Source organism: Pogoniulus pusillus, chromosome 29, assembly GCF_015220805.1.
Source record: "Pogoniulus pusillus isolate bPogPus1 chromosome 29, bPogPus1.pri, whole genome shotgun sequence".
NCBI lineage: Eukaryota > Metazoa > Chordata > Aves > Piciformes > Lybiidae > Pogoniulus > Pogoniulus pusillus.
In genome coordinates this window covers 787,400-815,319 of record NC_087292.1, presented here as the reverse complement: position 1 = coordinate 815,319, position 27,920 = coordinate 787,400, and the positions used below count along the sequence as shown (strand labels likewise).

The window sequence follows — 27,920 nt, the reverse complement described above, 5'->3', positions numbered from 1 at the left end:
TTTTGGAGCAGCAATTACCCCAAGGCCCCAAATCAAACTCATGAGGAATTAAAGGGAAAAAGGTGGCCAGCCAGGCAGAGAACATCTTGCCTGGACAGAGCCCAGCACCTTCTCCCCATGGGCATCACCTTCAGGACTGTCCCGGCTGTCTCGGGCTGAGTCTCCCCCAGGAACCTGTAGAGCTGCCGGCGCTCGATCTTGCGCAGGATCCCTCGCGCCTCCTCCAGCTCTGGCCGGCTCGAGTGCAGGATCTCCAGGTAGATGTTGTCTGCCCAAAGTAGTTTCAGCCTGGTTCAGCATGGCACAAAGCAGTGCCACAGCCAAACGCACTTGCAGGGATGTGCCTAACAGTAAGGAAAACTGCTGGCTCGGGAGGGAGGCTCTCAGAGGAGGACTGACCGCTGAGAATTCCTGGGAGCACAGAACGGGCTGGGTTGGAAGGGACCTGAAAGCTCACCCAGTGCCAACCCCCGGGCTGCACAAGGCTGGCTGGGCATGCTGCAGCACCTAGCAAGCAGGGAACGCTGGCATGCCTCACAAAGACCAGGAGGGCTGAACAAAACCACGACCATGGCAGTAGCCATGGAACTACCTAATGGAGGACACAGCACAGCCTCCATGAACTCAGGAGCACCTCTGTGCTTCCTCTTCACAGCACTGAGCCAGACCTTGAGAAACCACCAATCCTGAGCACCACGAGTCTCAGCTTCCCTGCCTCACTCTGCAGTCACCCTGTGGCTCCCCTGCGCGCTTTCCAGCAGGCTGCTGTGTGCTGACCCCACAAGAACCTTTTCCCAAGCTCCTACCCTGGCAACCAGAAACTTCCAGCAATAAACTGAGCTGTTTGTGGATTGTTTTCCTCTGTCATATCTGCAAGCAGGGCAGCAATACTGAAGCAAACTGAATCAGAGCTGTCACAGCCCTTCAAAACCTGCCCCGGCAGTAGCTTCCCTCTGCCACACGTGGACAGAGCTTCTCTACCTGCTGCAGCATCACCCAGAGCTGACTCACAGCCCACTTGAGACAGGGGCAACAAAGCCAGGGCAAAGCAGAACCTCCTGACAGCACTGCCTGCAATAACCTGGATGTATTTGCAGGAGACAGGAATTTGGGGCTTCTCCTCTCTCTCAGCAGAAATGTAATGCAAGCTTGCTCTCCCAGCAAGGGATAAGAGCACAGAGACAGGATGGGCCAGGTCTGTCCCATCAGCAGGGCACGGAAGTAGCATTTGAGGGTCCTAGTCACTGTAGCACCAGCTGAGCAGGCACTCATGCTCTTTAGAGAAAGGAGTTCTGAGAGCTCATACCTGTTAGCTTAGTGTAGGCTTCCATGTCCTCCATTGCTGTAGAAATCTGGTACAGTTTGCCTCCAGAGCCTTCTATTCTAAAGTATTTATCTGCTTTCTGAAAGGCCTCTGTAATCCTAGTTTGAGACAAAGGAAGTCTTAGGAACAGCATGGTTCGGAAACAAGAGCCAAAAAGGAAACGCAGCAGTGGGCCACGAACAGCAGAAAGAGCTGAAACTGCATCTCTAGCAGACAGCAGCCCCTAAGCACATTCCAAAATCCTATCCCCATGAAGTCATTGCACACTTCAACAGAGCCTCTCCAGTTACTGACCACAGGTTCAGCTCAACCCTTAACCTTCCTTCACTGAAGGAGCAAGTCCAGCCTGTTCTGCTGCACTGTTAGACGTTGCTTAGCTGGCTGCAGAACCCTGCCCAGCACTGACATGGCCACTCAGCAGCAAGGAGACTGCCTCACAGATCTCCATGGCCTGCTACAGCCTCATCGTTCCTGGAGCCAACAGAGAGTGCTGTGAACAGGGGGTGTTTCCAGGTGGGAAACTCCTGTTCTAAGTAGCAGATCCCTGCAGAGTGCCCTGCGCCATGCTGTCACTCCCAGCTCACAGGCTGCTGCAACTGTGCTGAGCCAAGAACTGCATTCTGTGGGCATTTTTCTCCACGCACAGCTCCTGTTGAACTTCAGTGTTTCCAGTCTGAGAGGATCACTGAACCAGGAAGCTGAAGTTCATGACTCAATAGCAGTCAGGAATCACTCTTGTAGTCTGCAGTGCTCTGCTTCCCTTTATCTCAGCAGCCAAGATCCTGATGAAGGAGTCCCTGGGGACAGCAGCATTGCTGCTTTCCAACAAAAGCAAAAAGAATAATGCCATGGGGAAGTTTCCACAGACATTGGCCAGAGGTGCAGGCAGCCAGGTGAGTTATCCTGAACGGTTCCTGCTGTGTCATCAGCTGAAAGCAAAGCCAGGCCTCAGCTGAGCTCCAGAGGGCTGTCAGGAGCCTTGCTCTGTCACCCAGGCAGCTGATCTCTTTCACACCCTGTCATGAATATTCCAAACTCACAGAGAGCTTCAAGCAGCCAAGAACACATGGGAAGCCAGAGGAGGAGAGCAGAGTACTTGCATGATCTCAATGATGTTGCCAGTCTTGTGCTGGTAGGCTCGCCGGTGCAGCCAGTAACGCGTGTGGAACATGTCGTACAGGTTGGCAGCCTCCTGAAGCAAGAAAACCCAACCAAGCTTTTAGTGCTGGCACTGCCTGAACTGCAAAGCCAAAACAATCAAGGAAGTACACAGGATGTCCCTGGCATGTTCAGCACAGAGCAGAATGGTTACTTTTCACAGCTCAGACTGAGGCTGCCATGGGAGAGCAGGGAGCTGATGGTGACCTCAGGCAGCCTGGGCACAGCAGGACCTCTTGCTCCTTGTGCAGCCCCTCGCTAAATCACAGAATGAGTTGGGAGGAACCTTAAAGCTCATCCACTTACAAGGCCTGCCATGGGCAGGGACATCTGGCACTAGCACAGCTTGTTCAAGGCCTCAAGCAACCTGGCCCTGAACACCTCCAGACAGGGGACATCCACAGCCTCCCTGGACAACCTGTGCCAGTGTCTCACCACCCTTACTCTCTCTTTCTCATCTCCACTCTCAATTTCCTCCTTCCAGCTCAAAGCCATTGTCCCTTGTCCTGGCACTCCCAGCCCCTGGCAAAAGTCCCTCCCCAGCTCTCCTGGAGCCCCTTCAGGTACTGGAAAGCTGCTCTGAGGTCTCCCTGCAGACTTCTCACCTTGTCCCGGGCACAGATGTGCTTCTGGCTCCCTGCCTCACACACCTGCACGAACTTCAGCAGCCGCTTGTAATCAAAGTTGTTCTGAATCCCCAGGTGGTGACAGTCCCTGGAAGCGTTGCACAGAGAGGCTGTTGTCACCCACCCAAGCTGGCACCTACCCAACCCAGCCAGCAGCAGGGTTTCAGTAGGAGTTCTCCAGAAAAGCCCCCCCATCAGACCTGTACCTGGCAAAATAATCCCATTTGTCAACGTCGATGCCGTTGGTTTTGTTGGCCACTATCTCGTACAGGAAGCTCTTCTCCTTCTGCCGACCACGGTAGGGCCACTGAGAGCAGGGGAGAAACAAACAGGTGAGAGACCGAAGGGCACAAACAGCATCAGGACGACACTCCAAAGGCAGTGGGGAGAGACTTTGGTTTTGCCTGTGCTAAGCAGGAAAGAACACAGTGGAAGCTTTCAGGCTTTGGATGCCAGCTCCAGAACATCCTCCTTGGTAAACTCAAGCAAAATGGGACAGGTGCAGCCCAACGCCGGTGAGCTGAGCTGGAAGCTGCCTCAGAGCTCGGAGTGCTGGGATCAGCAGCACAGAGTCCAGGTGGAGGCCTGTGGCCAGTGCTGCTCCCTGGGAATCAGTGCAGTATCTTCATCAGTGACCTGAGTGAGGGCACAGAGTGGACTTTCAGCCAGTTTGCTGATGATATGAAGCTGGGAGGGGTGGCTGACACCTGCCAGGCTGTGCTGCCATCCAGTGAGATCTGCAGAGCTGGGCACAGGGGAACCTCACAAAGTGCAAAAAGGACAAGGGCAGAGTCCTGCACCTGGGGAGGAACAACAGCAGGCACCAGGACAGACCTGGGGTAGTCCTGCCGGAAAGCAGCTCCGCAGACAAAGACCTTGGAGTGCTGGTGGGCAGCATGTTCTGTCTGGGCCAGCAATGTGCCCTAGTGGCCAAGAGAGCCAATGGCAGCCTGGGGGGCAGCCGGGGAAGCATGGCCAGCAGGGCTAGAGTCTCTGCTACTCCTCTGATCTGCACTGGTGAGCCACAGCTGCAATACTGTGTCCAGTTTTGGGCCCCACAGCTCAAGAGAGACAGAGACCTGCTGGAGAAAGTCCAACACAGAGCTACGAGGATGAGTGGGGGACTTGAGCATCTCTGCTGTGAAGAGAGGCTGAGAGCCCTGGGGCTGGGTTAGTTTGGAGAGGAGAAGGCTGAGAGGGGACCTGAGCAATGTCTGTAAGGATCTGAGGGGTGGGGGTCAGGAAGAAGGTGCCAGGCTCGGTTTGGTGGTGCTCAGTGACAAGACAAGAAGGAATGGACACAAACTGGAAGCCAGGAGGTTCCACCTCAACATGAAGAGAAAATTCTTCAGTGTGAGGGTGCTGGAGCCCTGGAGCAGGCTGCCCAGAGAGGCTGTGGCATCTCCTCTGCAGACTGTCAAGGCCTGCCTGGATGTGTTTCTGGGTGACCCTGCTCTGGCAGGACTGGATGAATTCTGGAGGTCACTTCCAACCCCTACCCTTCTGTGATTCTGTGAAAGAGCTGTCAGAGCTGTTGGGCATCAGAAACTCTGTTTCAGGCAGCCTGAAATATCAGGAAGAACCAAAGTCTTTCATTTTCCATTTGACCAAAGCAAAAGCCTGCAGCTCTGAATGCCAAAAAACCCCACCCACAACAGCACAGCAACAGAGAGGGGCAAGGCTGGAACCAGCGAGTTCTCAGAGGACTGTTTCAACCCACAAGCATGTCACTGGCCTGCAGTCAGCTCCCCAGCTTTAGGGAACTGAGTTTATAAGCAATTCCTTGGATGTTTTGAACACAATTGGTTTGAACCCTCAGCTGCTTTAACTCCTAACCCACAAGGGACAACTCAGCCACAAGGCTGACAGCAAATCCGTGCCAAAACACTAAGATGTAATTGCATATGACCATTATTTTCCTGAAAATCTAATGATTCCAAACTAAAACTAAGCCACCAAATGCCATGAAGTGGCCTAGAAGCTGTGAAGAGAGGAAGCTCTGTTTCCAAACAGCTGAGGGGCTTTCACCTCCTCTGCACAACAGCAGCATTCAACCTGACAGGAACAGGCACAGGCACAGAAAGGTGTGCAAGCAGCAGGAGGAGAGCTCTGACAGACAACACAGCCTGTGCTGGTCACACCAAGCTCTGCTGCTGGGACAGTGCCCAGGTCACTGTTCTGTCCATACCACGACCAGAGGACCTGCAGTGTGATGGCATCGCAGCACAGATGCCCTGTAAGCAGAGCAGCCTACACAACCGCCAGCGCAGAAGCTACAGCCCACAGAAGATCCTGCAGCCTAACACCAGGAGGGTGGCAAGAAGGTTGCCAGGTATCATGTATGACATCTCTGCTCCTGTTATCCTGCTGGAAAATGGGCATAGAATCCAAACAGGGTAAAAAAACCACTGAGCAAGAGCCTGATGCAAGAGCAATGGGAGTGGCAGCAGCAAGACCTGGCTGCAAGTCAGCGTGAGTGGGTAAAAATCTACTTAGAATCACTGAACTGTTTGGGCTGGCAAAGCCCTCTAGGACCATCCAGTCCAACCCTCAACCCAGCACCACCATGGCCACCAAATCCTGGCCCCAGATGACATGGCCACATGGTTCTGGAACCTCCAGGGATGGGGACTCATCACCTCCCTGGGCAGCCTGTTCCAGTCCCTGACCACTCCTGCAGCAAGGAATTTTTTCCTCCTCTCCAACCTAACCCTTCCCTGGCACAATTTCAGGCCATTGCCTCTCCTATCACCTGATCCTAGGGAGAAGAGTCCAACTCCCAACCTCACTGCAGTCTCCTTTCAGGGAAGTCTCCCCTCAGCCTCCTCATGACTAAGCACCCTGAGCTGCTCCTCCCCAGACCCTTCCCCAGCTTGCTTGCCTTGTGTGGACACGCTCCAGCATCTCAATGTCCTTCTCAGAGTGAGAGGCCTAAAACTGAAGTCACATACAGCTTGCAGCCTGCAAAGGAACATCTTCCCCCGAGTTGCTGTTCTGGCTGAAGCAGACCTCTAAGACTCTCAGACTGAACTCTCTTATGCCAAGCTGCCGCTGCCTGCCAGAGCGCCGGAGCACACACGGCAGAAGCACAGCGCTCCGCAGCAGCAGCCGACGGCTAAGTGCTAACGTTTGTGGGCGACGCCTTTGGGCGCACACAAACTCTGGCAAGGACCAGACTGTCATCACACATCTCCCACTGAGGGCGGCGCTGAGTGGCTGTCCTTGAAGACATGACAGCAGCTGAGAAGTGAGAACTTGATTCTTTCACAGACTGGCAAGGATTAGCAGCCACAACCTCTTCTTCCTTGCCTCTGGAGGCAACACATTTCTTCAAGTCCCATCCCTGCCTGTTTATTACTGCAATAAGCCCAAGCACTCTACTCCTGTCAGCAGAGCTGATGCAACTCTGGCACTTGAGCCATGCTCTGCACTGCTCTTTGCCTCAGCTCTGCCAGTTCTCAGTTTTGCTATCCATCATTGCAAGCTACTCTCAACTTTCTCCATGTTTTCTTCATATGGCCACCACTGCCCTCAGGCCTTCACTACCAGGCTACTATGCCACCCTGCCCGTTTTACCTTCCATACAAAGTGAGTTAACTCCAGTCAGCAAGGTTCACTAAGTACAAATAGCATTCCCACACATCCCTGTGACCTGAAGACTGTGAGGTAAGAGCTTCTCAGGAAGCTGTAAGCAGCCAGCTCTTGCCAGTGCTGTAAGAGCTCAGCACTGCAATTCCCTGGCACTTCTTGTGCCAGCGTTCTCAGAACCCCACAGGGCCAATTACAAACAACAACACACAGCAGAAGCAAAATTTCTCTGCTCTTGCAGTAAACCTGAGGATAGTGATTGAGATCAGCACAGGAGCAGAGCACTGACTCACCAATTTCCCAGCAGCAGTTTCATCTACAGGCCCTCCTATCTGCTCCTTGATGAAGTTCAGATCTTCTTCCAGGACAAGCCCATAGGACTTCATGACTTCCTCCAGCTTGTTGGAAGTGATCAGGTGCTCAAACATTTCAACAGAAGCCATTTCATGCTGTGAACAAAACACTCAAGTGTTGCATCACAAAGCTGAAGCATCTTTCCCATAGAGTCCCAGTCTTCTCCTAACCCAAGAGCACTGCCTGGTAGGGCACTTGGGCTCATTGGTGTGCAAGTGCAGCTCTTGGGTTGTTTTCTGTCCAGTTTTTATGGTACCAAAGAGGAGATCACACAGACCAGAGTCCAGAAAGAGGCTCTGCAGCAGTCAGCTGTTGATGCTGTGTTCTAGCAAACAGCAGCAGGACAGCTACCCTGCTAAAAGACAAAAGAACCACATCTGATGGGCAGAAGCTCACCAGCTCTACTGTGCTGAGAGATACAAGCAGAGGCCTTGAGGGGCAGGGGCTGTGCTCTGTTTCATTTACAGCAAACAGCCCCTGAAACCTTGACAGCTTCTGGAAGCCTGAATTCTACAAACAGTGCTAAACACTCTGAGCTTGAACTCCAGCTGTAAGCTGGAAAGGAAGCTCCCAGCTGGAAAAGACATTCTGCAGGAAGCTCCTAGCACACATGGTCAGCTGGCACCAAGCCAGCAGCACAGCCCTGGTGAGTTCTGCCTCTTCAGGGTCACGGCACAGGCACGGAAATGCAGCAGCTCTCACTGCAGGGAGGAGGTGCTGGTGACTAACATCTGCCCTCTCTTACTTCCCCTCACGCCTCTCTCTGCTTCGCTGCATCTGCTCAGAGTCACGCTGAGGGGGCTGACACTGCCCAGACAAAGCCAGAGAACAAGGAAATCACCACAGGACCAGAAGACAGCGTTCTGGGGTTTCATTCTGCCACTGAAACGCTGCACTAAGAGAAGGCCAGATGGGCACTGTGCTCCCACAAGCACTGGCAGACTTCAGAGCAGAAGCATTTCTCCTTTCAGGGGCCTGGGTTTCTCTTTTGCTTCGCCAGCGAAAAGCCTACCTTCCACTTCAGATCTGGACGGGTGAGTGGAATGAATCTTCCATCAAACATGTGTGAAAAGGGCCCATGACCTTCAAAATAAAGATGACACAGGTTCAATCTGAGCAATGGCTCTCAAGCACAATATTTTAAGCAAGCTAAGGGTCTGGATTCCCTGCAGCATGTCTTCATCTTGACATGTCGCAACAAGTCCAGAGGAAGCCACAAAGATGATCCAGGGCCTGGAACACCTCTGCTAGGATAGGCTGAGGGAGCTGGGCTTGTTCAGCCTGGAGAAGATTCCAGGGGGACCTGAGACCTAACTTCCAGGACCTAAAGGGATCCTACAGAAAGCCTGCAGAGGGACTTTTTACAAGTGTCCACAACAGGACAAGGAGAAATGGATTTAAACTGAAAGAGAATAGGTTTAGATTGGATCTTGGGAAGAAATTCTTCACTAGAAGGGTGGCAAGGCTCTGGAATGGACTGTCCAGAGAGGCTGTGGATGCTTCCTCCCTGGAGATGTTCAAGGCCAGGCTGAACTGGGCCTTGAGTAACCTGGGCTAGTTGAGAGGTGTTCCCACTCATGGCTGGGGGGAAGGAGTAGATGAGCTCTAAGGTGTCCTATGATTCCACGGTGATCACCTCTAAGGAAGACTCAGCTACAACCAATACCCTCTCCTAAGAACAACCAATACCCTCTCCTAAGACAGCTTAGGTACTACTGCACTTAGCTCAGCTCAGGCAAGCACTGCCCTAACACTGAGCACCTTTGCCACTCTGTGTCAGCCCTGAAGAACCAATTCTAAAGCAGCCCCAAGTCCTTTTGACAGGGCCACTCCTCACTTTGAAACACCTGGGAGACCTGAGGACATCACAGAGGGAGCAGACCCATCAGCCACTGAGGGCACAGCTCTAAACCCCATAGGCAACCATGACAAAAATCAGCTGGGCCTGGCTGCAGGTTGGGCAAGTGGAGCTGTCTCTGCAGGTGTCCTGCTCAGTCCTGTCTCAGAAGACAGCCACGCATTCGGCTGCCCCGAACAGCTCTCGGGCTCTGATCTCCCAGACAGCTTCCAGCCAGGGTCCAGGGAGCACTGCCTGAGCCCAGCTGCTGGCTCTGATCTCCCAGACAACATCCAGCCAGGGTCCAGGGAGCACTGCCTGAGCCCAGCTGCTGGCTCTGATCTCCCAGACAGCTTCCAGCCAGGGTCCAGAGGGCACTGCCTGAGCCCAGCTGCTGGCTCTGATCTCCCAGACAGCTTCCAGCCAGGGTCCAAGGAGCACTGCCTGAGCCCAGCTGCTGGCTCTGATCTCCCAGACAACATCCAGCCAGGGTCCAGGGAGCACTGCCTGAGCTCAGCTGCTGGCTCTGATCTCCCAGACAGCTTCCAGCCAGGGTCCAGAGGGCACTGCCTGAGCCCAGCTGCTGGCTCTGATCTCCCAGACAGCTTTCCAGCCATGGCAGCTTCCAGGGAGCACTGCCTGAGGCCAGCTGCTGCTTACCCAGGTCGTGGCAGAGCCCAGCGATCTCCACGCAGAGGATGTCTCGCTGGGTTATATCCAGCTCCGGCTGCCTCTCCTTCAGCGCACGAACCAGGCACCCGGCCAGGTAGCCCACCCTGGGGGAGAAGGAGAAGAGAGAAGGAAGTGGGCACAGCAGGGCACAGCAGGGCTCGAGGCTGAACAGGGAAATGGCAGCTCAGCCCTGCTGAGACCACTGCTGGGGTACTCTGCCCAGTTCTGGGCTCACCAGGGATCTACTGCAGAGTGTCCAGCAGAGGCTATGAGCATGATGAAGGGACTGGAACATGTCTGATGAGGAAAGGCTGAACCCTGGGGCTGGTTAGTCTGAAGGAGGCTGAGAGGGAATCCCATTGATGGTTACAAATATCTGAGGGGCAGGTGTACAAGAAAAAGGTGCCAGGCTCTTTGCAGTGGTGCCCTGTAACAGGACAAGGAGCAATGGACACAAACTGGAAGCCAGGAGATTCCACCTCAACATGAGAATAAACTTCTTCAGTGAGGGTGCTGGAGAGAGGCTGTGGAGTCTCCGCCTCTGGGCACTTTCAAGATGCTCCTGGACACATTCCTGTGTGACCTGTCCTGGGTGACCCGCCCTGGGTGACCCTTTTTGGCAGTAGGGCTGCACTCAATCTCTGGAAGTCACTTCCAACCCCTACCATTCTGTGATTCTATTATCTACTCTGCCTTGCTCTAAGTCCCAGCCCTTATCGGAGAGGCAGCACAAAACAAACACCCAGACCCTGACCCACTAGAGAAATGCAGACAACCTGTTTCCTGTCCTAGTCTTAGTCAGCAGCGTTGTACTTTTTTGTGTAAGAGCACAACAGACTTCAAAGCAAAAAGGGCAGTAAAATACTAACCCTCCTACTGAAGTGGAGAAGAAAACCAGAGAGGTGGCATGTGCAGGAAAAGATCCCAGGCTCACAGATATCAGGGGCTGGAAGGGACCCAAAGATCATCCAGTCAACCCTCCTGCCAGAGCAGGACCACACAACCTAGCTCAGGTCACACAGGAACGCATCCAGACAGGCCTTGAAAGGCTCCAGAGAAGGAGACTCCACAACCTCTCTGGGCAGCCTGTGCCAGGGCTCTGGGACCCTGACAGTAAAGAAGTTCCCTCTTGTGTTGAGCTGGAACCTCCTGTGCTGCAGTTTCCATCCATTGCTCCTTGTCCCATCCCAGGGAGCAGTGAGCAGAGCCTGTCCCCTCCCCTCCTGACCCCCAGCCCTCAGATAGTTATAGACATTCATTAAATCCCCTTTCAGTCTTCTCCAGACTAAGCAGTCCCAGGTCTCTCAGCCTCTCCCAGCCTCTCCTCACCAGGCAGTGCTCCAGTCCCCTCATCATCCTTGTAGCCCTCCACTAAATTCTCTCCAGCAGATCCCTGTCCCTCTTAAACTGGGCAGCCCAAAACTGAAGGGAGTATTCAAGATGATGTCTCACCAGGGCAGAGTACAGGGCAAGGATAACCTCCCTTGATCTGCTGGACACACTCTGCTTAATACACTCCAGGATCCCATTTGCCTTCTTGGCCCCCAGGGCACATTGCTGCCCAGATCCCTCTCCACAGGGCTGCTCTCCAGCAGATCACCTCCCAACCTGTATTGGTGCAGGATGAATCCTCAACACCTAATACAGATACAGGATACACAAAAGTTCCCCCAAACCTTCCCCCAAGCAAGCCAAAAGCCGCCAAAAGCCAAACCCCAGTGCTCATTTTCTCCCCTCCACCACTGCCTCCCAATTGGCGCTAAAGAGGCTGAAACTCACTGCGGCATCCTGCAGCCTTGAAGGCCATAGAGTCCTCCTACATAGTTACCTAGTTCCCCAGATAAGGGTCCATCTGGAGAGGTGAAAGGCAGGGAGAAAAAGAGGACAAAGTGACCTTGCTGCCTACTTTCAAAGTGCTTGCAGGAGTATGGGATCGAGTAACATAGTCAGGACATCCAGGGGCAACCAGTTCATCCCCTGGAACAGATCTTGGTCTCTCTAGTATTTTTAGGGAGCCTGGGATAACCTGGAACCCCTCAAACCACAACAATCAGTAATACAGTGGACAGCAAACCAGCAGGAGATATCATGCCCAGCACATGGGGACCACAGCACCCTGCAGCACGTCCCAGCGCACAGCCGTGCAGACACTGTGGGAGGGAAGAGCAGCGCCCAGCACAAAGCTCTCACAGCCCTCCAGACAGTGCAGCTGCACAGGTCCCTGGCAGCCACAAAGCAAACTTCTCTCAAACTGCCCTTGTCGCAATAGCTGATGAGAGCTCTCTCTCTCCTTTACACTCGCCTTAGGTTTGACATTTGGTTTCCCTGTTCCCACGATGCAAAGCCAGCAGCAGACAACACAGGGCTCCTACTCCTGTAGCAGTTTACAAGCTCTGCGCCCATTTCTTCTTCTACTTGCCTCAACAGTGCCCCTTGAGGAACATTTCAGACCAAGACGAGGCAGAGTCTTCTGCCGGAGCAGATCAGAGCGTTTGGTGTTTCAGCAGCGAGCACAAAGCCCACTTCTGTTTTAACACTGTAGAAATCTTTCAAACTATGAACAAGCTGAGAACTCTCCAAAGTTCATCTGCAGAGATTAACTGAGCTGCTTCAAAGGAAAGGCTGCTGATATCACTGGAGTTTTCAGACTCCTGTTGTGAAAGTTTTTCTCTGTATTACTCATTGCCTTTTCAGCTTTCCCAGATGCAACCAACTCCAGCATGCCTCAGTGACTCAACCCTCTGGCAACCATCTCGTTGGTGGCAGGGAGCAGGAGCAGAAGCCAGAAACACCCCACAGCATTTCAGTGCTAACAAAGGCAGCTTCAGGCTGGGCAGATTATCTGAACAGAAACCACTGACTAATTTCTCCAGAGTGGGATATACTCTGAAAACAAGCTTCATGTTGCCTTCAACCAGCTTCTCTGTGGAGCCTGAGTGACCCAGCAGCACCCTGGCAATGCCCCTTTCTGTTTACTGCACTGCTGCTAACAGCTGCCAGCCCTGCAGAGCACACAGCTAGGAACACAAACACTGCAGCTACCATAGGGGTTTGGCTGTGTTGGGTGATGCAAGGGCATCTGTCTGGAAAGTCACCTACAGCAGCCCCAGTATCCTCCTGGGTTTGTGCACTTAGGGCTTTTCATTTATATTATTGTTAGAAGAGAAAGGGCAAGGGGAGGGAAATCTGACACTGATCCACCTTTACTTGTCTGTATCAAATGAAGTACAAAAGTACAACCCATAATCATGCAGACAGCGGGGCTCTTCAGCCTGGAGAATGCTCCAGGAAGACCTTACAGCCACCTCCCTGGGCAGCCCATTCCAATGCCAATCACTCTCTCTGATAACAACTTCCTCCTAACATCCAGCCTCAACCTGCCCTGGCACAGCTTGAGGCTGTGTCCCCTTCTTCTGGTGCTGGGTGCCTGGCAGCAGAACCCAACCCCACCTGGCTACAGCCTCCCTGCAGGCAGCTGCAGGCAGCAATGAGCTCTGCCCTGAGCCTCCTCTGCTGCAGGCTGCACACCCCCAGCTTCCTCAGCCTCTCCTCACAGGGCTCTGCTCCAGGCCCCTCCCCAGCCTTGCTGCCCTTCTCTGGGCACCTTCCAGCACTTCAACGTCGCTCTTGAATTGAGTGGCCCAGAACTGGACACAGCACTCAAGGTGTGGCCTGAGCAGAAGGCTCACTCCAGGTCAGTGAGACAAACTCCAAAGGCCCTTACCCTATGGAATGCTCGAAGCGGTTGTGGGAGGCTCCCGGGAACACAAAGTAAGTGCCCCCCAGCTGCTTGATGTAGCGCAGGCGTTGGAACTGCGGCGTGTCGATGATGCGGACCAGGAGGGGATGCATCTCAATGTGCCCGTGGATGGGGTCGTTAAACACCTACAAAAGCCAAACAATAGGGGAATCAGCCTTTAGATTGTGCAAACAAACAGGCAGAAAGCCAAAGGGCGTCCGGAAGGCTCCGGGATTAGACGGGAGAGGGCCACTGCTTTGTTCTCTCCTGTAAGGCAGCCACAGCCGACCCAGCCCAGTGTCAAGAATTACGGTGGTGCATCACCTAAGCATGACATCTAAAAAGACAAAGCTGCTTGTTTCAGAGGGCTAGGGAATTGTCTGCACCTGTGTCATTCAGAACCTTAACACTGGAGAGAACTCCTGCCTTTATTCAGCTGCTTTTCCAAAGCAGGACACTGCAAGGCATGCCCCAGGCACCCGGCGCCTGCCTGCACACTGTCCATTGGTTTCAAAGTGCAGTGACATTTGGCAGAGGGGACATTTCGGTCAATAAAATGCAAACCCCGAGGTAACTGCAACATGAAAACACTCCCTGCCCATCCCGAGTGTCTGCCGCGGGAGACAGCTGAGCAACCGCAGCGAACATAAACACACCCCTCCAATCCTTGCCTCAGAACAGATGATCAAGGAACTCCGCACTGAGGTTTCCCTGAGTTCTCTCCACACTTTGCTGCCAGGACTTGAGCAGATGTGCAGACTGCCTGCAGCTCTGGCCCCCTTACAGACACCACTGAGAAGCTGCTGGACTGCAAGTGAGGAGTCTGTTAACTCAGGGCCGGGGCTAAACTAACAGTTACCCTAGGGCTGCCTCCACACAAGATGTGGAACAGCTTCTCAAAGACATTTCAAACAGCTCAGCTGCTCATTCTATCTCTCACAACTACCAGTGCCCACAGAAAGCTCTTAGCTGATGATTTCAACCATTACTCGGTTTCAGGTGCATCCTCAAGAGAGAAAGGCTCAGTTGGCAGCTCTGCAAATGCACCACCACAGCACCAGCTGGCACTGCCAGGCTGGAGTGGTCTCCTGACACAACGTGCTCTGGTGCTACCTTCCTGGTGTCCACATACCTTCATGACATCCATGTCCTTCTGCCTCAGTTCATTCAGGCAAGCCAGCACCTTCAGTCTCTCAGCTGGGAGGCTAGAAAGGAACACAGACATTGAGAGCAAAGTCTGCCGCGGGTTGCCCTCTGCAGTTTTGCAACACAGAACGACTTCTGCAGCTCCACCTGGCTCTGGCCTTCGTTGGCTCTCTTACTGAAACATCAACTTCTGCAGCTTCTTCGGACACAGGCTGAAAGCACGCGTCATGAGGGACAAAACGTGATGGCAGAAGGGAGCTGCCACAGGTTGGCTTCTCCAGGGGCAGCTCTGGCTGCTTTCCTGCAGGCTCAGAGCTGTTTCCCAGCGGTTTCGTTCAGACTCCCTTCTCTGGGTCACCTTCTCACTGCTGGCTTCTTACGGTGAAGGCTGCAGCAGCTCACAGCATGAAGCCAGCCTGGTCCTCACTGTGTCTGCTCCCTGGAGCCATTGAGAAGTGTCCTGCTTAGGGGCACACAGGAGAGAGGCAACTGCGTTTGAGCTGTGTTCGTTGTGCTGCTGCTCTGGAAACAGGAGAGCAGCCTGAGGGGAGCTCAGCAGTGCTGATCAACACTCACAGGGTGGATGCCAGGAGGATGGGACCAGGCTTTGTTCAGCAGTGCCCAGTGACAGGACAACGGGCAATGGGCACAAAGCTGAACATCAGAAGCAGACACGAGGAGGAACTTCTGTAATGCAAGGGTGGTGCAGCACTGGAGCAGGCTGCCCTGCAGTGCTGCAGTCTCCATCTCTGGAGTCGTTCCCAGCCCAGCTGGACATCGTACTCTGCACCCTGCTGTGGGTGACCTGCCCTGCCAGAGGGCTTGGACTGGGTGATCTCTGGAGGTGCCTTCCAACCCCTGCCATTCTGTGATTTTTAAAGTCAAGTACAGAAGATAACAAAGAGGTGCAGAGGTTTTCTATAAGGCAGTGGAAGTAATTTCCCCACTTTCTACAGAACCAGCAGCAGACACTGAAGGAAATCCACCATCAGCTTCTTTCAGAGGAAGATCTTTAACCTTCTGCAGAAAGACAACCTGCAGTGCCTGAGTAACAGTTTAAAGGCTGGAAAATTCCTTAAACTGAAACACACCTATGATGTTCGCAAACATTTATGTCACTCAACCAAGTTTAATTGGGCCAAATTAATTTAAATTTTATGTAAATTAACTGCAGCACCAACAGAAGAACCACTGCAATTTAGAAGATACTCTCCCTTGGTTGCCAACTGATTCTACTCTTTCACAAGGATGTTCTGCTGTCAGTTTTAATCAATAGGAAAGGCTTCCTTCAGCAGACCCAGATAAGCTGTGCAGGTGCCCTGCTGCGGCCCAAGGGCACAGGCAGAGCAGGCTGGAGGCAGAGATAAGACCGCATCACACCCACTCCTGTTAACTGTCTGCAAGCCTCCTCCTGCAGGACGGTTTCAGCCTCAGTAGGACAGCAAATACCTCACCACAGATAAGTCCGATTTGTTTTGACATGCTCTAGCAGGTAACCACCCTGAGATGTGCTTCGTACCAGCCCTTGGATTGAAACCTTTACAGCAAGCAGCACCTATCAATGTCAGCTCCCAGCAAACAAACATTGCTCGGTGCAGCTCCACTCTTCTCCTCCAGTCCGTTAGCATTTCCAATCCACAAAGTACTGAACACCTCGGCTGCTGCTAAGCAGCTTTTTGTCTCAAGCACTCGGCACTCCTTCCCCTGTCAGGGAGCTCTTGGGCTGCTCACAGACCATCACAAGTCCCACAAGCAAGGTGAAGAGCAGCAGTGGTGGCCACAGCAGTGTGGTCCTGCAGCAGCTCTGGCTGGGTGAACAGCCACAACCCAGAGATGCTTACAGGGGAGTTCCTGATATAAGAAAGGGGGATAGAAAATATAGGATGTAGCAAACTAAGTAACTATTACCTGTACAAGGCATCATCAAGCAGGGGTACACAGAGAGGTGGTTAAAGCTTGAGAGGGCCCAGAGACACTCCCATGGAGAAGAAGAATACTGTATTCAAAGACGAGAACATCAGCAACTTTGGCCATGAATCTGACCCACAGCTGGTGCCAGATGGACAAAAGGTAAAAAAGGACACAAAGAGGAAGACATGGAAGCCTTCATCAGGAGGACCCAAAAGACGACCCCCAGGTGGCGATGAGCATGCATGAAGAGCAGGGCCTTATGGAAACGAGTTGCAGGAGCTGGTTGCAGTTATTCCCCCCACTCCTGGAACCTGCTGGTGGTGAACAGGAAAGGACTTGTGGGGCAAGGAAAGGCTGGAGGCCACCTAGGGCACAGCAATCATCAAACAGTTTTCAGTCTCTGGGGAGGAAAGGAGGCAGCAGTAAAACTGGCACCTTGGACTTTCAGAGGGCCTGCTCAGGAGACTGACTAAGTCTCTTGGGATGGTCCTGAAGGGTAGAGTCCAGGAAGGCTGAGCACTCTCCAAGAAGGAAGCCTCAGAAGTGCAGGAGCAGGCTGTCTCCAGGTGTCCAGGTGGTGAGGAAGGGGCTGCAAGTGGAGAGACCTCTCTGGAGCTCGGGAACAGAAGGGCTGTTGGCCTTTGGAAGAGGTGACAGAGCCACTCACGAGGACTACAAAGATAGAGTGAGGCTGTGCAGGGAGCTGGCCAAAGCCTGACTGGAGCTCAGCCTGGCTACTGCTGGCACTCAAACGTTTCCGTATGCACCCTCCTCGATGCCTTGAGGATCTTAACTTTACCATTTCATGGTCACTGCAGCCAAGGCTACCCTTCAGCTTCACGTCACTCACCAGCCCCTCCTTGTGGGTGAGGACTAGGTCCAGCATAGCACTTTTTCTTGTGGGCTCTTATACCACATGGAGCAGGAAATTATCATCAATGCACTCCAGGAACCTCTTAGATTTCTGGTGCTCTGCTGTGTTGTCCTTCCAACCTAAACCTCCTCTGGAGCAATTTCAGGCCATTTCCTCTCCTATCGCCCTGATCCTAGGGAGCAGAGCCCAACCCCCCACCTCACTGCAATCTCCTTCCAAGGCAATGAGGTCTCCCCTCAGCCTCCTCTTCTCCAGACTGAACAAACACAGCTGTGCTGCTTTGCTCCAGAACTCACCTCCAGCAGGGCTGAATTAAACCCAACTCTCTTCACTGTACATCTGCTGGAGTCATCCCTGGATGGCTTAGTGCTCCATCAGGTGAGAGAAGAGCAAAAGGAATGAGCCCGAGTCCCTGCCTGCCACACCACTGGCCTGTGTGTCCTGTTGTCTTGCCCTGCCTCCATCAACCCTTCGGGCTTAGCCTCCAGGAAACAAAGCAGGCTGCGAGTACAGTCCTGCGCCCGCTTACCTCAAGGGCACACCAGAGCTCTCTGCCCTCCTTCCAACAGCAAAGCACAGCAGGAGGTTTTTCCCTCTGGCGCCTCAGTGGCAGCTCCCCGCAGCCAGCAGACTGCACACAAGGTGGGCGCTGGCTGTGTGGGTGTGCAGTGTCCTGCAGGCAGGGCTCCCCCAGCAGCCGCGGTACTGGTGGAGCAGGGAGGTGACTATCCGCTGCTACACGGCTTTGCGAGGCCACACCTCGAGTGGTGCGTTCAGCATAGGGCACCGCAACACCAGAGATGTGGAGCTGCTGCAGCAGGCCCAGAGAAGGGCAATGAAACTGGGGAAAGGTTTAGAGAATAAACCTTATGGGGAGCAACTGAGGGAGCTGGGGATGGTTAGTGTGAGGAAGAGGAGGCTGAGACCTCATTGCTGTCTACACCTACCTCAAGGGACATCGTGGAGAGGCTGCTGCTGGTCTCTTCTCACAGGTAACCGGAGACAGAACAAGGGGAAATGGCCTCAAGCTGAGGCTGGGGAGGTTTAGATTGGACATGAGGAAAAAGTTTTTCATGGAGGGAGTGGTCAGGGACTGGAATGAGCTGCCCAGGGAGGTGGTGGAGTCACCCACCCTGGATGTGTTTAAGGTCATTTAGATGTGGTGCTTGGGGCTATGGTTTAAGGTGACTCTTGTATAGCAGTGTTATAGGTTGGATTTGGTGATCCTGAGGGGCTTCACCCACCTGCATGTTTCTGTGATTCTGATGTTGCTGCTGCCTCTCAAAGGCTGAGAGCTGACACTTGGAATAGTTTGGGTTGGATGTGACCTTTAAAGATGCTTCCCTGATTCTCCTCTCCACCTCTCCCTGCTTCATTGGCACCCTCCCTCACGCCACAGGCGAGGAGGGCGAGAGAAGCCCTGCCCTGCACTCATTAGGAACTAGCAAGGTCAGCCAGGCAGTCCTGCCCATCGTCTGCAGTTAGCACATGGCAAGCTGTACACAAAGCTTCCACTCTGGTGTGGGAAAAGGGAGACAGAAAACACAGAATGTAGCTACCTAGGTAACCATTACCTGTACAAGGCATCATCAAGCAAGGGTACACAGAGAGGTGGTTAAAGCTTGAGAAGGCCCAGAGACACTCCCATGGAGAAGAAGAATACTGTATTCAAAGATGAGAACATCAGCAACTTTGGCCATGAATCTGACCCACAACTGGTCCCAGAGGGATAAAAGGTAAAAACGATAAGAGAGGAAGAAGGAATCGAACGGTGAGTCCAGAGGAGGGTCACAATGATCAGAGGCCTGGAGCACCTCTGCTATGAGGACAGGCTGAGAGAATTGGGGCTCTTCAGCCTGGAGAAAAGAAGGCTTTGAGGAGACCTTACAGTGGCCTTCCAGTATCTGAAGGGGACCTACAGGAAGGCTGGGGAGGGACTATTTACAAGGTCTTGTTATAGACAGGATGAGGGGTAATGGGTTTAAACTGGCAGAGAGGAGATTCAGACTAGATGTTAGGAAAGGGTTCTTTACAGTGACGGTGGTGAGACACTGGCACAGGCTGCACAGGGAGGCTGTGGATGCTATGTCCCTGGAGATGTTCAAGGCCAGGTTGGATGAGGCCTTGAGCAAACTGCTCTAGTGGGAGCTGTCCCTGCCTATGGTGGGGAGTTGGAACTGGATGATCTTTGAGGTCCCTTCCAACCTAAACCATTCTATGAAGCCTTCATCAGAAAGACCCCAAAAGACGACCCACAGGTGGCATGCATGAAGAGGCAGGGCCTTACGGAAATGAGCTGCAGGAGCTGGTTGCACTAACTCCCCCCACTCCTGGAACCAGCTGTATTGCCCTACCCACGGTCTGAGTACCACCCAATTATAAAACCACAGAATCAGGCAGGTTGGAAAAGCTCTCTAAGATCACCCAGCTCAAACTACCACCTAGCACCTTCCAATTAACTAACCCATGGCACTAAGTGCCCCAGCCAGCCTCCTTTTAAACACCTCCAAGGACCTCGACTCCACCACCTCCCTGGGCAGCCCATTCCAATGCCAATCACTCTCTCTGACAACAACTTCCTCCTAACATCCAGCCTCAACCTGCCCTGGCACAGCTTGAGGCTGTGTCCCCTTCTGGTGCTGGCTGCCTGGCAGCAGAGCCCAACCCCACCTGGCTACAGCCTCCCTGCAGGCAGCTGCAGACAGCAATGAGCTCTGCCCTGAGCCTCCTCTGCTGCAGGCTGCACACCCCCAGCTCCCTCAGCCTCTCCTCACAGGGCTGTGCTCCAGGCCCCTCCCCAGCCTTGCTGCCCTGCTCTGGACACCTTCCAGCACCTCAACATCTCTCTGCAATGGAGGAGCCCAGAACTGGACACAGCACTGCAGGGGGTGGCCTGAGCAGTGCTGAGTGCAGGTGTGATTCCGTAGCATAAGGACCTTACCTGAACAAGGTGCAGGTGTGCAGGGTTTGGTGGAGCAATCTCCTCTGTCACCCGGTACCATAAAGATAAACACACCTTTCCTTACACAACTCTCAGTGCTAGGAGGCATCATTCCCTAAGTCAGCTCCCAGGAACACAGCACCTGGGAAAACTGCAGCACTGCCTCCAGGCCCCTCTCCTCCCCAGCTCTGCCCACTGAGCCTCCCGGAATGACAGCAAACTAAACATGCACATTCACCCCAGCCTGTCACACAGCAAGGGCAGAAGCTACAGTATGCAGAGGGCACAATGGGACAACTTACAGTGCCCAGCTGAGATATCTGAGACAAGCAGAAGGCTCTGGCACCTTCTCATGAGGCTCATTTACAGCTTAACAGTAACTAGATGTCAGATCTCACTGAAGGAAACACCTCCCGAAATCAAGCCCCCGGCAGCAACTACTCCAAGCTGAGCGCATGCTCTGCTCAGCTCCTCTCCACCTCCTGTCCCACAAGCTTAGAGGGACCTCATGGCTCTCCTGTCCTGCCTGCTCCCAGTCGGCTCCCAGCCTGACTCCCAGCGTTCTGACAACCCACAGGCGTCTGGCATGTCTGTGTCTATAAAGGCACTTGATGCCAGCAAGGCGCCAAGGCAGCCTCCTGAGAGCCTCCACACCAAAACCAGCATCCGCTTGGTACTGCAGTCACCTTACCCTGCAGGACCAAAACCTCTAGCTGCCTTCCTCACCACACCACCCACCTGCACACTTCAAACAGCTGCGGTTAAAATCTGCTTCCAAGAAAACCAAAAGTAGCTTAAGGACTCAACACTCTACCTCCTCCGGAGAACAAGCCCTCTGCCTCGTCACCTGGAGTCACACCAGCTCTCCTTTATCGACCCACGGCCACACCCAGATACCTGCTCTTCCAACTCACCCTCCTCAAGCTGCAACCACATCCAGGATGTGCCAACTGTCCCTTCAGGCTCAGCGCAGGGCTGTTTCTGGCAGGTTTTCAGCCAAGGAGCCAACCTGCAGGCCAAGGAACTCAACACCCCCAGGAGCCTCACACTTGTGTGTGCCTGCCAGATAACCACACTCCAAACGGCCTTAGGTCCACCAACCACAACATCAGCAAACAGCCTGAGCTGAACAGTTGGGTGCTGAAACAAATCTGGGGGGAGCAGGGTTAGCAAAGGAGTAAAGACAAAGCAGCCGAAGATGAAAAAGCAGAAGGAAGTATGTGGTGACCAAGTGCGTTCACATGCCAGGAGAGGTGACAGAAGGAGGGGGGCAGGGAGGACCCTTCAGAGAGGCAGGGTGACAGGACCCATTTATACTCTGCTGCAGAAAAGCAAGACAGTACTTTAACCACCAGAGAAACTGCACTGGTGCCAGTCACTTCCCTCCAGCCAGGAACAATCCTCTATGTGCCTTAAGAGTTTATGTGTTTGCAGCAAGTGACTTGCTGGGCACAAGGCTTGGCCAGAGCTCTGTGAGGCCACTGAGCCTAGCCACTTGCCCACAGGCCTGTGTCCTGTCAGGGCGCACAGCAGAGCCTCCTCTTCTGTGACAGCCCAGGAGGTACATCAGAGAGCAAGGTCCCAGCAACCATGTCAAGACAGAAACTTCAGCACCGGGGAGCTGTGCTGGGGAGGGCGAAGCCAGTCCGGACAGCCCAGCACCTGCTACATCAAACACCGCCACTGCTGCTGTCACTGGAACGAGAGCAGCCTCAGCAGGCTCAGAAGAAAGTCCCCACCGAAGCCCCCGGAGCTGGCACAGGTGTTCCTACTGACACCTAAGAGAGCACCGCGCTGCTGGAGCCGAGTGGATTGTTCCTCCTCTCTTTATGCCACTGGGCATTAGCTTCTGTGTTGGGATGGCAGCGGCCGCGCTGGCACCTGGAGCGCTGGCCGCGGCGGCTGGCGTCAGCCGCACGGAGCCCGCTCCGCACACCTGCTCCACTGGGCCCTAGGGCCCCTCGGGCACTAGTTGCGGAAAAGGGCCGAGGCCTTCTCCGGAGCTCACCACCCGCAGCAGCTCCCGCGGCGCCCACGCCCCGCAGGGGCCGCAGGGAGGGGGAGCCCCAGGCGAAGCAACCTCCTCCGCCGCCCGTTCCCGAGGAGGAAGCGTGCCCGAGCGCGGCGGCGACCACTTAGGGCCGGCCGGCACCGGAGTACCCGGGGGCTCACCGAGAGAAGGGGGGAGCCGCGGCCGCCTTTCACCGCCCTTCCACCCCGTGGCCTCCCGCGGCCCGGGCGCGGCTCTCACCAGACGCGGGTGACCTCGAGGGCGCAGGCCGGCAGGTCCAGCAGCATGCTCCCGGTGATTCCGCTCTCTGCGGGGGCAAGCACACGTTAGCGGCGGGGCTCGGCCCACTAGAGGGGCCGCCCGGCCCCAGGCCCCGCTGTCGGCCCCAGGCCCCAGCACTACCTCGGAAGCGGCGCAGGAGACCGGGCTCGGCCACGCCGCAGCGCTGGAGGTGCTGGCAGAGCTGCTCCGTGTCCCACAGCCGCGGGTCACAGGGGCCGCAGAGCCCCTCCGGAGAGCCTTCGCGCCGAGCGCGCTTGGCGGGAGCCGCGCCCCAGCCCGCCGCCGCCGCCGGGCTCCCCATGCCGCTGCCCGCGCAGGCGCCGCGCCCGCTCCGCCGCCCGGGGCACCGGCGCCCTGCTGACGTCAGCCCCGCGCGAGCCGCGCAGCGCTCCGGGCCCTGGGCGGCTCCTGGCCGGGGGCGACGCCGGGACCGGGGGAGGGAGCTACTGGCAGCGTCCAACGGGACAGCCGCGACCTTTCCGCCAGCGCCCCGCTCACCGGCACCGCCCGAGCCGCTGCGCTCCCCCGGGCAACCTCCGCAGCACTTCCGCCGACGTCGGAAGGGTGGAGTTGAGGCTCTCCAGGCGGCACTGGTCTGAAAGCCGGAGAGTGTGAGCGAAAGCCGAGGGTGCGCTCCAGGAGGACACCAGAAACAAGGCACAGAAAGTAAGAGCAGGATCTAAGGAGTCGACCGCGACACCTCCCACCAGCACCGGCCGCTCAGAGCCTCATCCAGCCCGGCCCTGAACAGCTCCAGGCAGGGGGCAGCCACAGCCTCCCTGGGCAACCTGTGCCAGTCTCTCCCCACCTCCATTCTCAGTAAGTTCTCCTGTTGGGGTCCGGAGGCTGGCGAGAGGCGGATCGGGGCACTGACGAATCGACTCTATAGCTTCTGTGCATCAGTACAATTTATTAGGGTAGTGCAGTGTCTTATGTAGTGCCCAGAGCAGGTGTACCCAGCCAGCCTGGGACTGCCACAAGTGGACATACAGATTGGCCCAAAGCCACGTGCAGGGTGCAGATAGGTCACCCTTATCAAAACAGCCCGTGGTTCCACTGCAGGGGGCTGGCAGGGTCAGCCCCCTGGAGCTGTGTATGCCCCAGGGGCTGGCAGATTCCATCCCCTGTCGGTGTGCGTGGGTTGCTCAGCCTAACAGCCTAGCTTCCTTGGGGCCGGCTGGGCTCCAAGGACATCTCCCAGCACAAGGTCTCATGTTTACAGCTCATGGCCCGCTGCGGGAGAAATTCTCCCACATTCTCCCTCACGTCCACGCTCAGTCTCCTGTCTCCCAGCTCAAAGCCATTGTCCCTCAGCCTGGCACTCCCAGCCCTAGTCCAAAGTCGCTCTCCTGGAGCCCTTTCAGACTCTGGAAGGCTGCTCTCAGCTCTCCCTGCAGCCTTCTCCAGGCTGCACAGCCCCAGCTCTCCCAGCCTGTCCCCACAGGAGAGGCTCTGCAGCCTCTGCTCCTCTTGGTGGCCTCCTCTGGAGCCTCTCCATCAGCTCCAGGCCCTTCTGTGCTGGGGACACCAGAAGTGGAGGCAGTGCTGCAGGTGAGGTCTGAGCAGAGGGGCAGAATCCCCTCCCTTCACCAGCTGGTCACACTCGCACTGCTTTTGATGGAGCCCAGGACAAGGGTGGCTTTTCAGGCTGCCAGCAACCATCGCTCACTGATGCCAAGCACCTCATTGCCCAGCACCCCTAAGTCTTTCTCTGCAGGGCTGCTGTCGCTCATTACCCAGCCTGGATTTGTGCCTGGGACTGCCCTGACCTGGGTGCAGGACTTTTTACGTGGCCTTGTTGAACTGTTTTGACAAAAGCAGTTTAATAACAGACAGAAAATATAAACATAATAGCTTTTGTAATTAAAAGGAATCATAGAATCAAGCAGGTTGGAAGAGGCCAGGCCTCCAACTCATCCATCCAACCTAGCACCCAGCCCTGTCCAATCACCCAGACCATGGCACTAAGTGCCCCAGCCAGGCTTGGCTTCAACACCTCGAGCCACGGCTACTCCACCACCTCTCTGGGCAGCCCATTCCAATGCCAATCACTCTCTCAGACAACAACTTTCTCCTAACAGCCAGCCTCAACCTGCCCTGCCACAGCTTGAGGCTGTGTCCCCTTCTTCTGTTGCTGGGTGCCTGGCAGCAGAGCCCAACCCCACCTGGCTACAGCCTCCCTGCCCTGAGCCTCCTCTGCTGCAGGCTGTACCCCCCCATCTCCCTCAGCCTCTCCTCACAGGGCTGTGCTCCAGGCCCCTCCCCAGTGAAGATGAGAGAGAAGTACCACCCCAGAGAGAAGCGATGCAGGATGGAATTGCTCACCCAGCAGCTGCTGTGCCCCAGCAGCACTCAGCCGTCAGCACTGTGCCATCAGCATCCAGAAACGAAACTGCCTGCACCCAGCTAGAGGAAACGCCTCTGTTGGAAGCCTCCATCCCCACACCCAAATGTCACTGCTGCTTGTCCTTTTGAGGAGTGATTCACCTCCTGTCCCTGCTTTGCCTCTACCAGTGCCCTGTATAGCTCAGCCCATGCTCAGTACCAGGCCATAAAGGGAGGCTCCTAGCAGGATGGAGACTCCCTTTGGGCAAGCAGTCCCATGAAAAAGACAACGGGTTGTGGGTACAAGTTCCTGCTGGGGACATTCCCATTGCACTGCAGCAGGAAATGTTTCCTGTGAGCACAGGCAGGCACTGGAATCATCTCCCGGGGCAGCAGTGCCATGCCCTGCACTGAGCAGTTGGGAGGCTCAGCTTGGCAGGGTGCTGGGGCAGCTCCTGGCAGCTCTGCTGGCACCTGGAGAGCTTGGGGCAGCTGATCCCTGGGGTCCCTTCTAGCCTGGCACTCTGGGATTCTGTGTCATTCAGTACCCGGATTGTAGCTAAGGAGTGTTCTGGGGAGTTGTTGAAGGACACAAATCTTCTCATGGGCCCAGGACATCTGAGTGCTCACCTGAAACAAAATCAATTAAAAACTTCAAGAGGGATCTCATTGTGCTTGTGGCCTAAAAATAACGAGGGAGGAGTATGCTCACAATGTCAGGTTCAGTGAGAATCCTGCTGGTGCTGCACTCCTGTTGCAACAGGCTGGAGGGTGACCAGTTTCACCCTTGCTAGCGGGAGGGAAAAAAAATTAGAGCCCTGCATGCCTACAGCATCCCCAGGAACCAGAGCACATGAAAAAGGGGAAGGGAATAAAGCATCTTTGTTCAGCTTTGTGCCTGTTTGGGTACAGCAGAGCCAGCCTAGACACTCTCCCTGCATGCACAGGAAGCCTCTGTGCTTTGGCTCTGGGCTTGCAGCTTGGTGCACAAATCCAAGGAGCCCCTCTGAGGACAACCAGGAAAGGTCCTGGTGAGGAGAGTTTACCTTCGTATAGGGTCAAGTGTGAGCCAGCACAGGCAGCAGGCAGAGCAGCCACAGCCCCAAGGAAGGAATGCCAGGCTGAAGTCTATCTTTGTCACCTGGCTGCAGCAGCGCTGGGCAGAGGCACACGAGCAGGGGCACCAGAGAGATGGGTCCGTGCTGGAGGGTCACCAAACCCAGCGGTGTCACTGCAGTGCAGGCATTCTCACAGGTGTAGTTTACCACTGAGCTTGGGTCTGTCCAGAGCAGGGCAGGAGTCTCAGGCACGTTTGATAAAGTGCCCCCAAGTCTATCTCAAGCCTGTGCTACCAAAGCCCAGCTGCTGGACTTGTCCCTGCGGGCACAGGGCAAAGCAGTGAGTGTCAGATGACTTCCCACAGCTCGGCTGCTGGTCACCGGGTGTGTCTCCAGCCCTCCTTCCCCCTCCACCATCCTTCTCCCACGGGTCTCCATTTCATCCACGGCACCAGTCCCCGGCAGCACTCGCTTGCTTTTGCCGGGCTCTGTGGAGCCGTGCTCCAGCCCCGCTGCAGAGCTGCCCGTTCCTTCTGCAGCCTCACCTGCGTGACCCACGTTTGCACCTGACCAAGCTGAAATTCTACTGGCTCAACTCTTGTAAAGCTTCTTCTGTTACTGGGAGCCATGACGGAGGACAGGCGAGGGCAGAGGGGCTGCTTGCCGTGCCTCAGCCAAGAGGCAGCACCTAGTTTGGGGAGCACTGCTGTGGGGGCAGGCACGGGGCAAGCTCTGCTCCCTCAGCCAAACGGTGCCCATTCCTCAGCTGTGTTAACCTTCTCCCCAGGTGTGTTAACCCTCAGGACGAGGAGGCAGCACGTCAGCCCTGTGCCCATCAGCACTGCCCAGCTTTCTGGCGCAGATGAGCTGGCAGCTGCAAGCAGGTTAGGAACCACAAGTGGCACCTACCTGTGCCTCACAGTGCGCTCCAGTCACTGAAGGCAGCTGAAGGGTTGGGTCTGGCACGGGGGTCGGGTGGCAGCTGTGTCCCAAGAGCTGCTGCTGAGGCAACGAGCTGTGAACTTTCTTTGGCCCAGATGAATCCAAGTTGACCTTCTCTCACCCAAGATCCCAGCACTCCTTAAACCAGGGGTGCTCAAACTACGTCCCGCGGGCTGGATACGGCCCCCCGGTGTCCTCAATCCGGCCCGCCGGTGTTTACAGACCCCCTCCCCCCGCCGGGGTGTAACCAAGCAGCCACTGCCTGCCCCTTACTCCGCTCGCTGCCTCCGCAGCCCCCAGCACCGCCGGGACTGGGCTGGAACCAAACTATAGTCCGGCCCCCGACGGTCTCAGGGACAGTGAACCGGGCCCCTGATTAAAAGGTTTGAGGACCTCTGCCTTCGACCTTTGCAGCTGCTCCTTTTGTGTCCCCAGTTTCAGTTCCTACTGCTCCTCAAGCAGCAAATAACAAACCAACCAGGCACGGCCCGGGAAAGGGCAGGGCATTTCCCAGCGGGAAACTCAGCAGGCAGTGTCCCACACCGCCCCTTTGCTTACAGAGCTTCTTGTGGCCACACCTTGGCACACCGCCTGGGGTGCGGCAACCCAGCACTGAAGTACTGCTTAGGCGTGAAGTGCTGGCAGATGTACTGCGCTCCTAGAGGCACTGAAGGGAAGGTTATTAAGCCTCTGACTCTGGAAAGCTGACCTGCAGGAACATGGAAGCTTGGAATCCAGCTGGAGAACTGGTGAAAATCCTTCTGGCAGAGGAGGCAGTGTGCAAGGCTCAGACACAAGCAGCCACATTTATCACTTCACACTGCCACCCCCCCGGGCTGTGCTCCTCTGCCAGAGGCAGTTTACCGAGAGAAAAAACCACATTTCCTCAGCCCCTCAACATCCTTTCGGGTTGGCAAATTACAGCTGAAGTCCTTTAAAAGCAAAGACTTGTGTCAAAAAAGCCATTCGGGCTGACTGCACAACCTGCCTGCTGCTTCTTCCCCCAGAGCAAATGTCCAACAAGCCCTGAGTTTGTGCCAGGTTTATGCTTACCTGCAGTGACAAAGCCAGCATGAAGCTCTCTGGTGCACATCTGACCCTGTCCCAAAGCTGCTTTTGAACATCCTTGCAG

General features: G+C 55.2%; 1 protein-coding gene across 3 annotated transcripts in view; it reads right to left on the bottom strand.

Moving 5' to 3' along the window:
• The window catches only part of SAMHD1 (SAM and HD domain containing deoxynucleoside triphosphate triphosphohydrolase 1), a 35,026-nt gene extending 11,671 nt beyond the window's left edge, over window positions 1-23,355 (bottom strand). The window contains exons 1-12 of one of the 3 annotated variants that reach the window (XM_064167512.1): window positions 22,584-22,768; window positions 22,422-22,488; window positions 14,431-14,503; window positions 13,284-13,444; window positions 9,548-9,663; window positions 8,063-8,133; window positions 6,990-7,145; window positions 3,315-3,415; window positions 3,088-3,196; window positions 2,425-2,516; window positions 1,307-1,422; window positions 129-268 (exon numbers count right to left, since the gene is read on the bottom strand). In XM_064167512.1, the coding sequence (XP_064023582.1) occupies window positions 129-268; window positions 1,307-1,422; window positions 2,425-2,516; window positions 3,088-3,196; window positions 3,315-3,415; window positions 6,990-7,145; window positions 8,063-8,133; window positions 9,548-9,663; window positions 13,284-13,444; window positions 14,431-14,503; window positions 22,422-22,488; window positions 22,584-22,764 (1,383 nt within the window). In that variant the 5' untranslated portion in view covers window positions 22,765-22,768. Of the gene's footprint in view, window positions 1-128; window positions 269-1,306; window positions 1,423-2,424; window positions 2,517-3,087; window positions 3,197-3,314; window positions 3,416-6,989; window positions 7,146-8,062; window positions 8,134-9,547; window positions 9,664-13,283; window positions 13,445-14,430; window positions 14,504-22,342; window positions 22,489-22,583; window positions 22,769-23,271 lie in introns of those variants that run through there. The other 2 variants (XM_064167513.1, XM_064167514.1) reach the window with 2 other exon arrangements.
• Window positions 23,356-27,920: the final 4,565 nt, after the last annotated feature.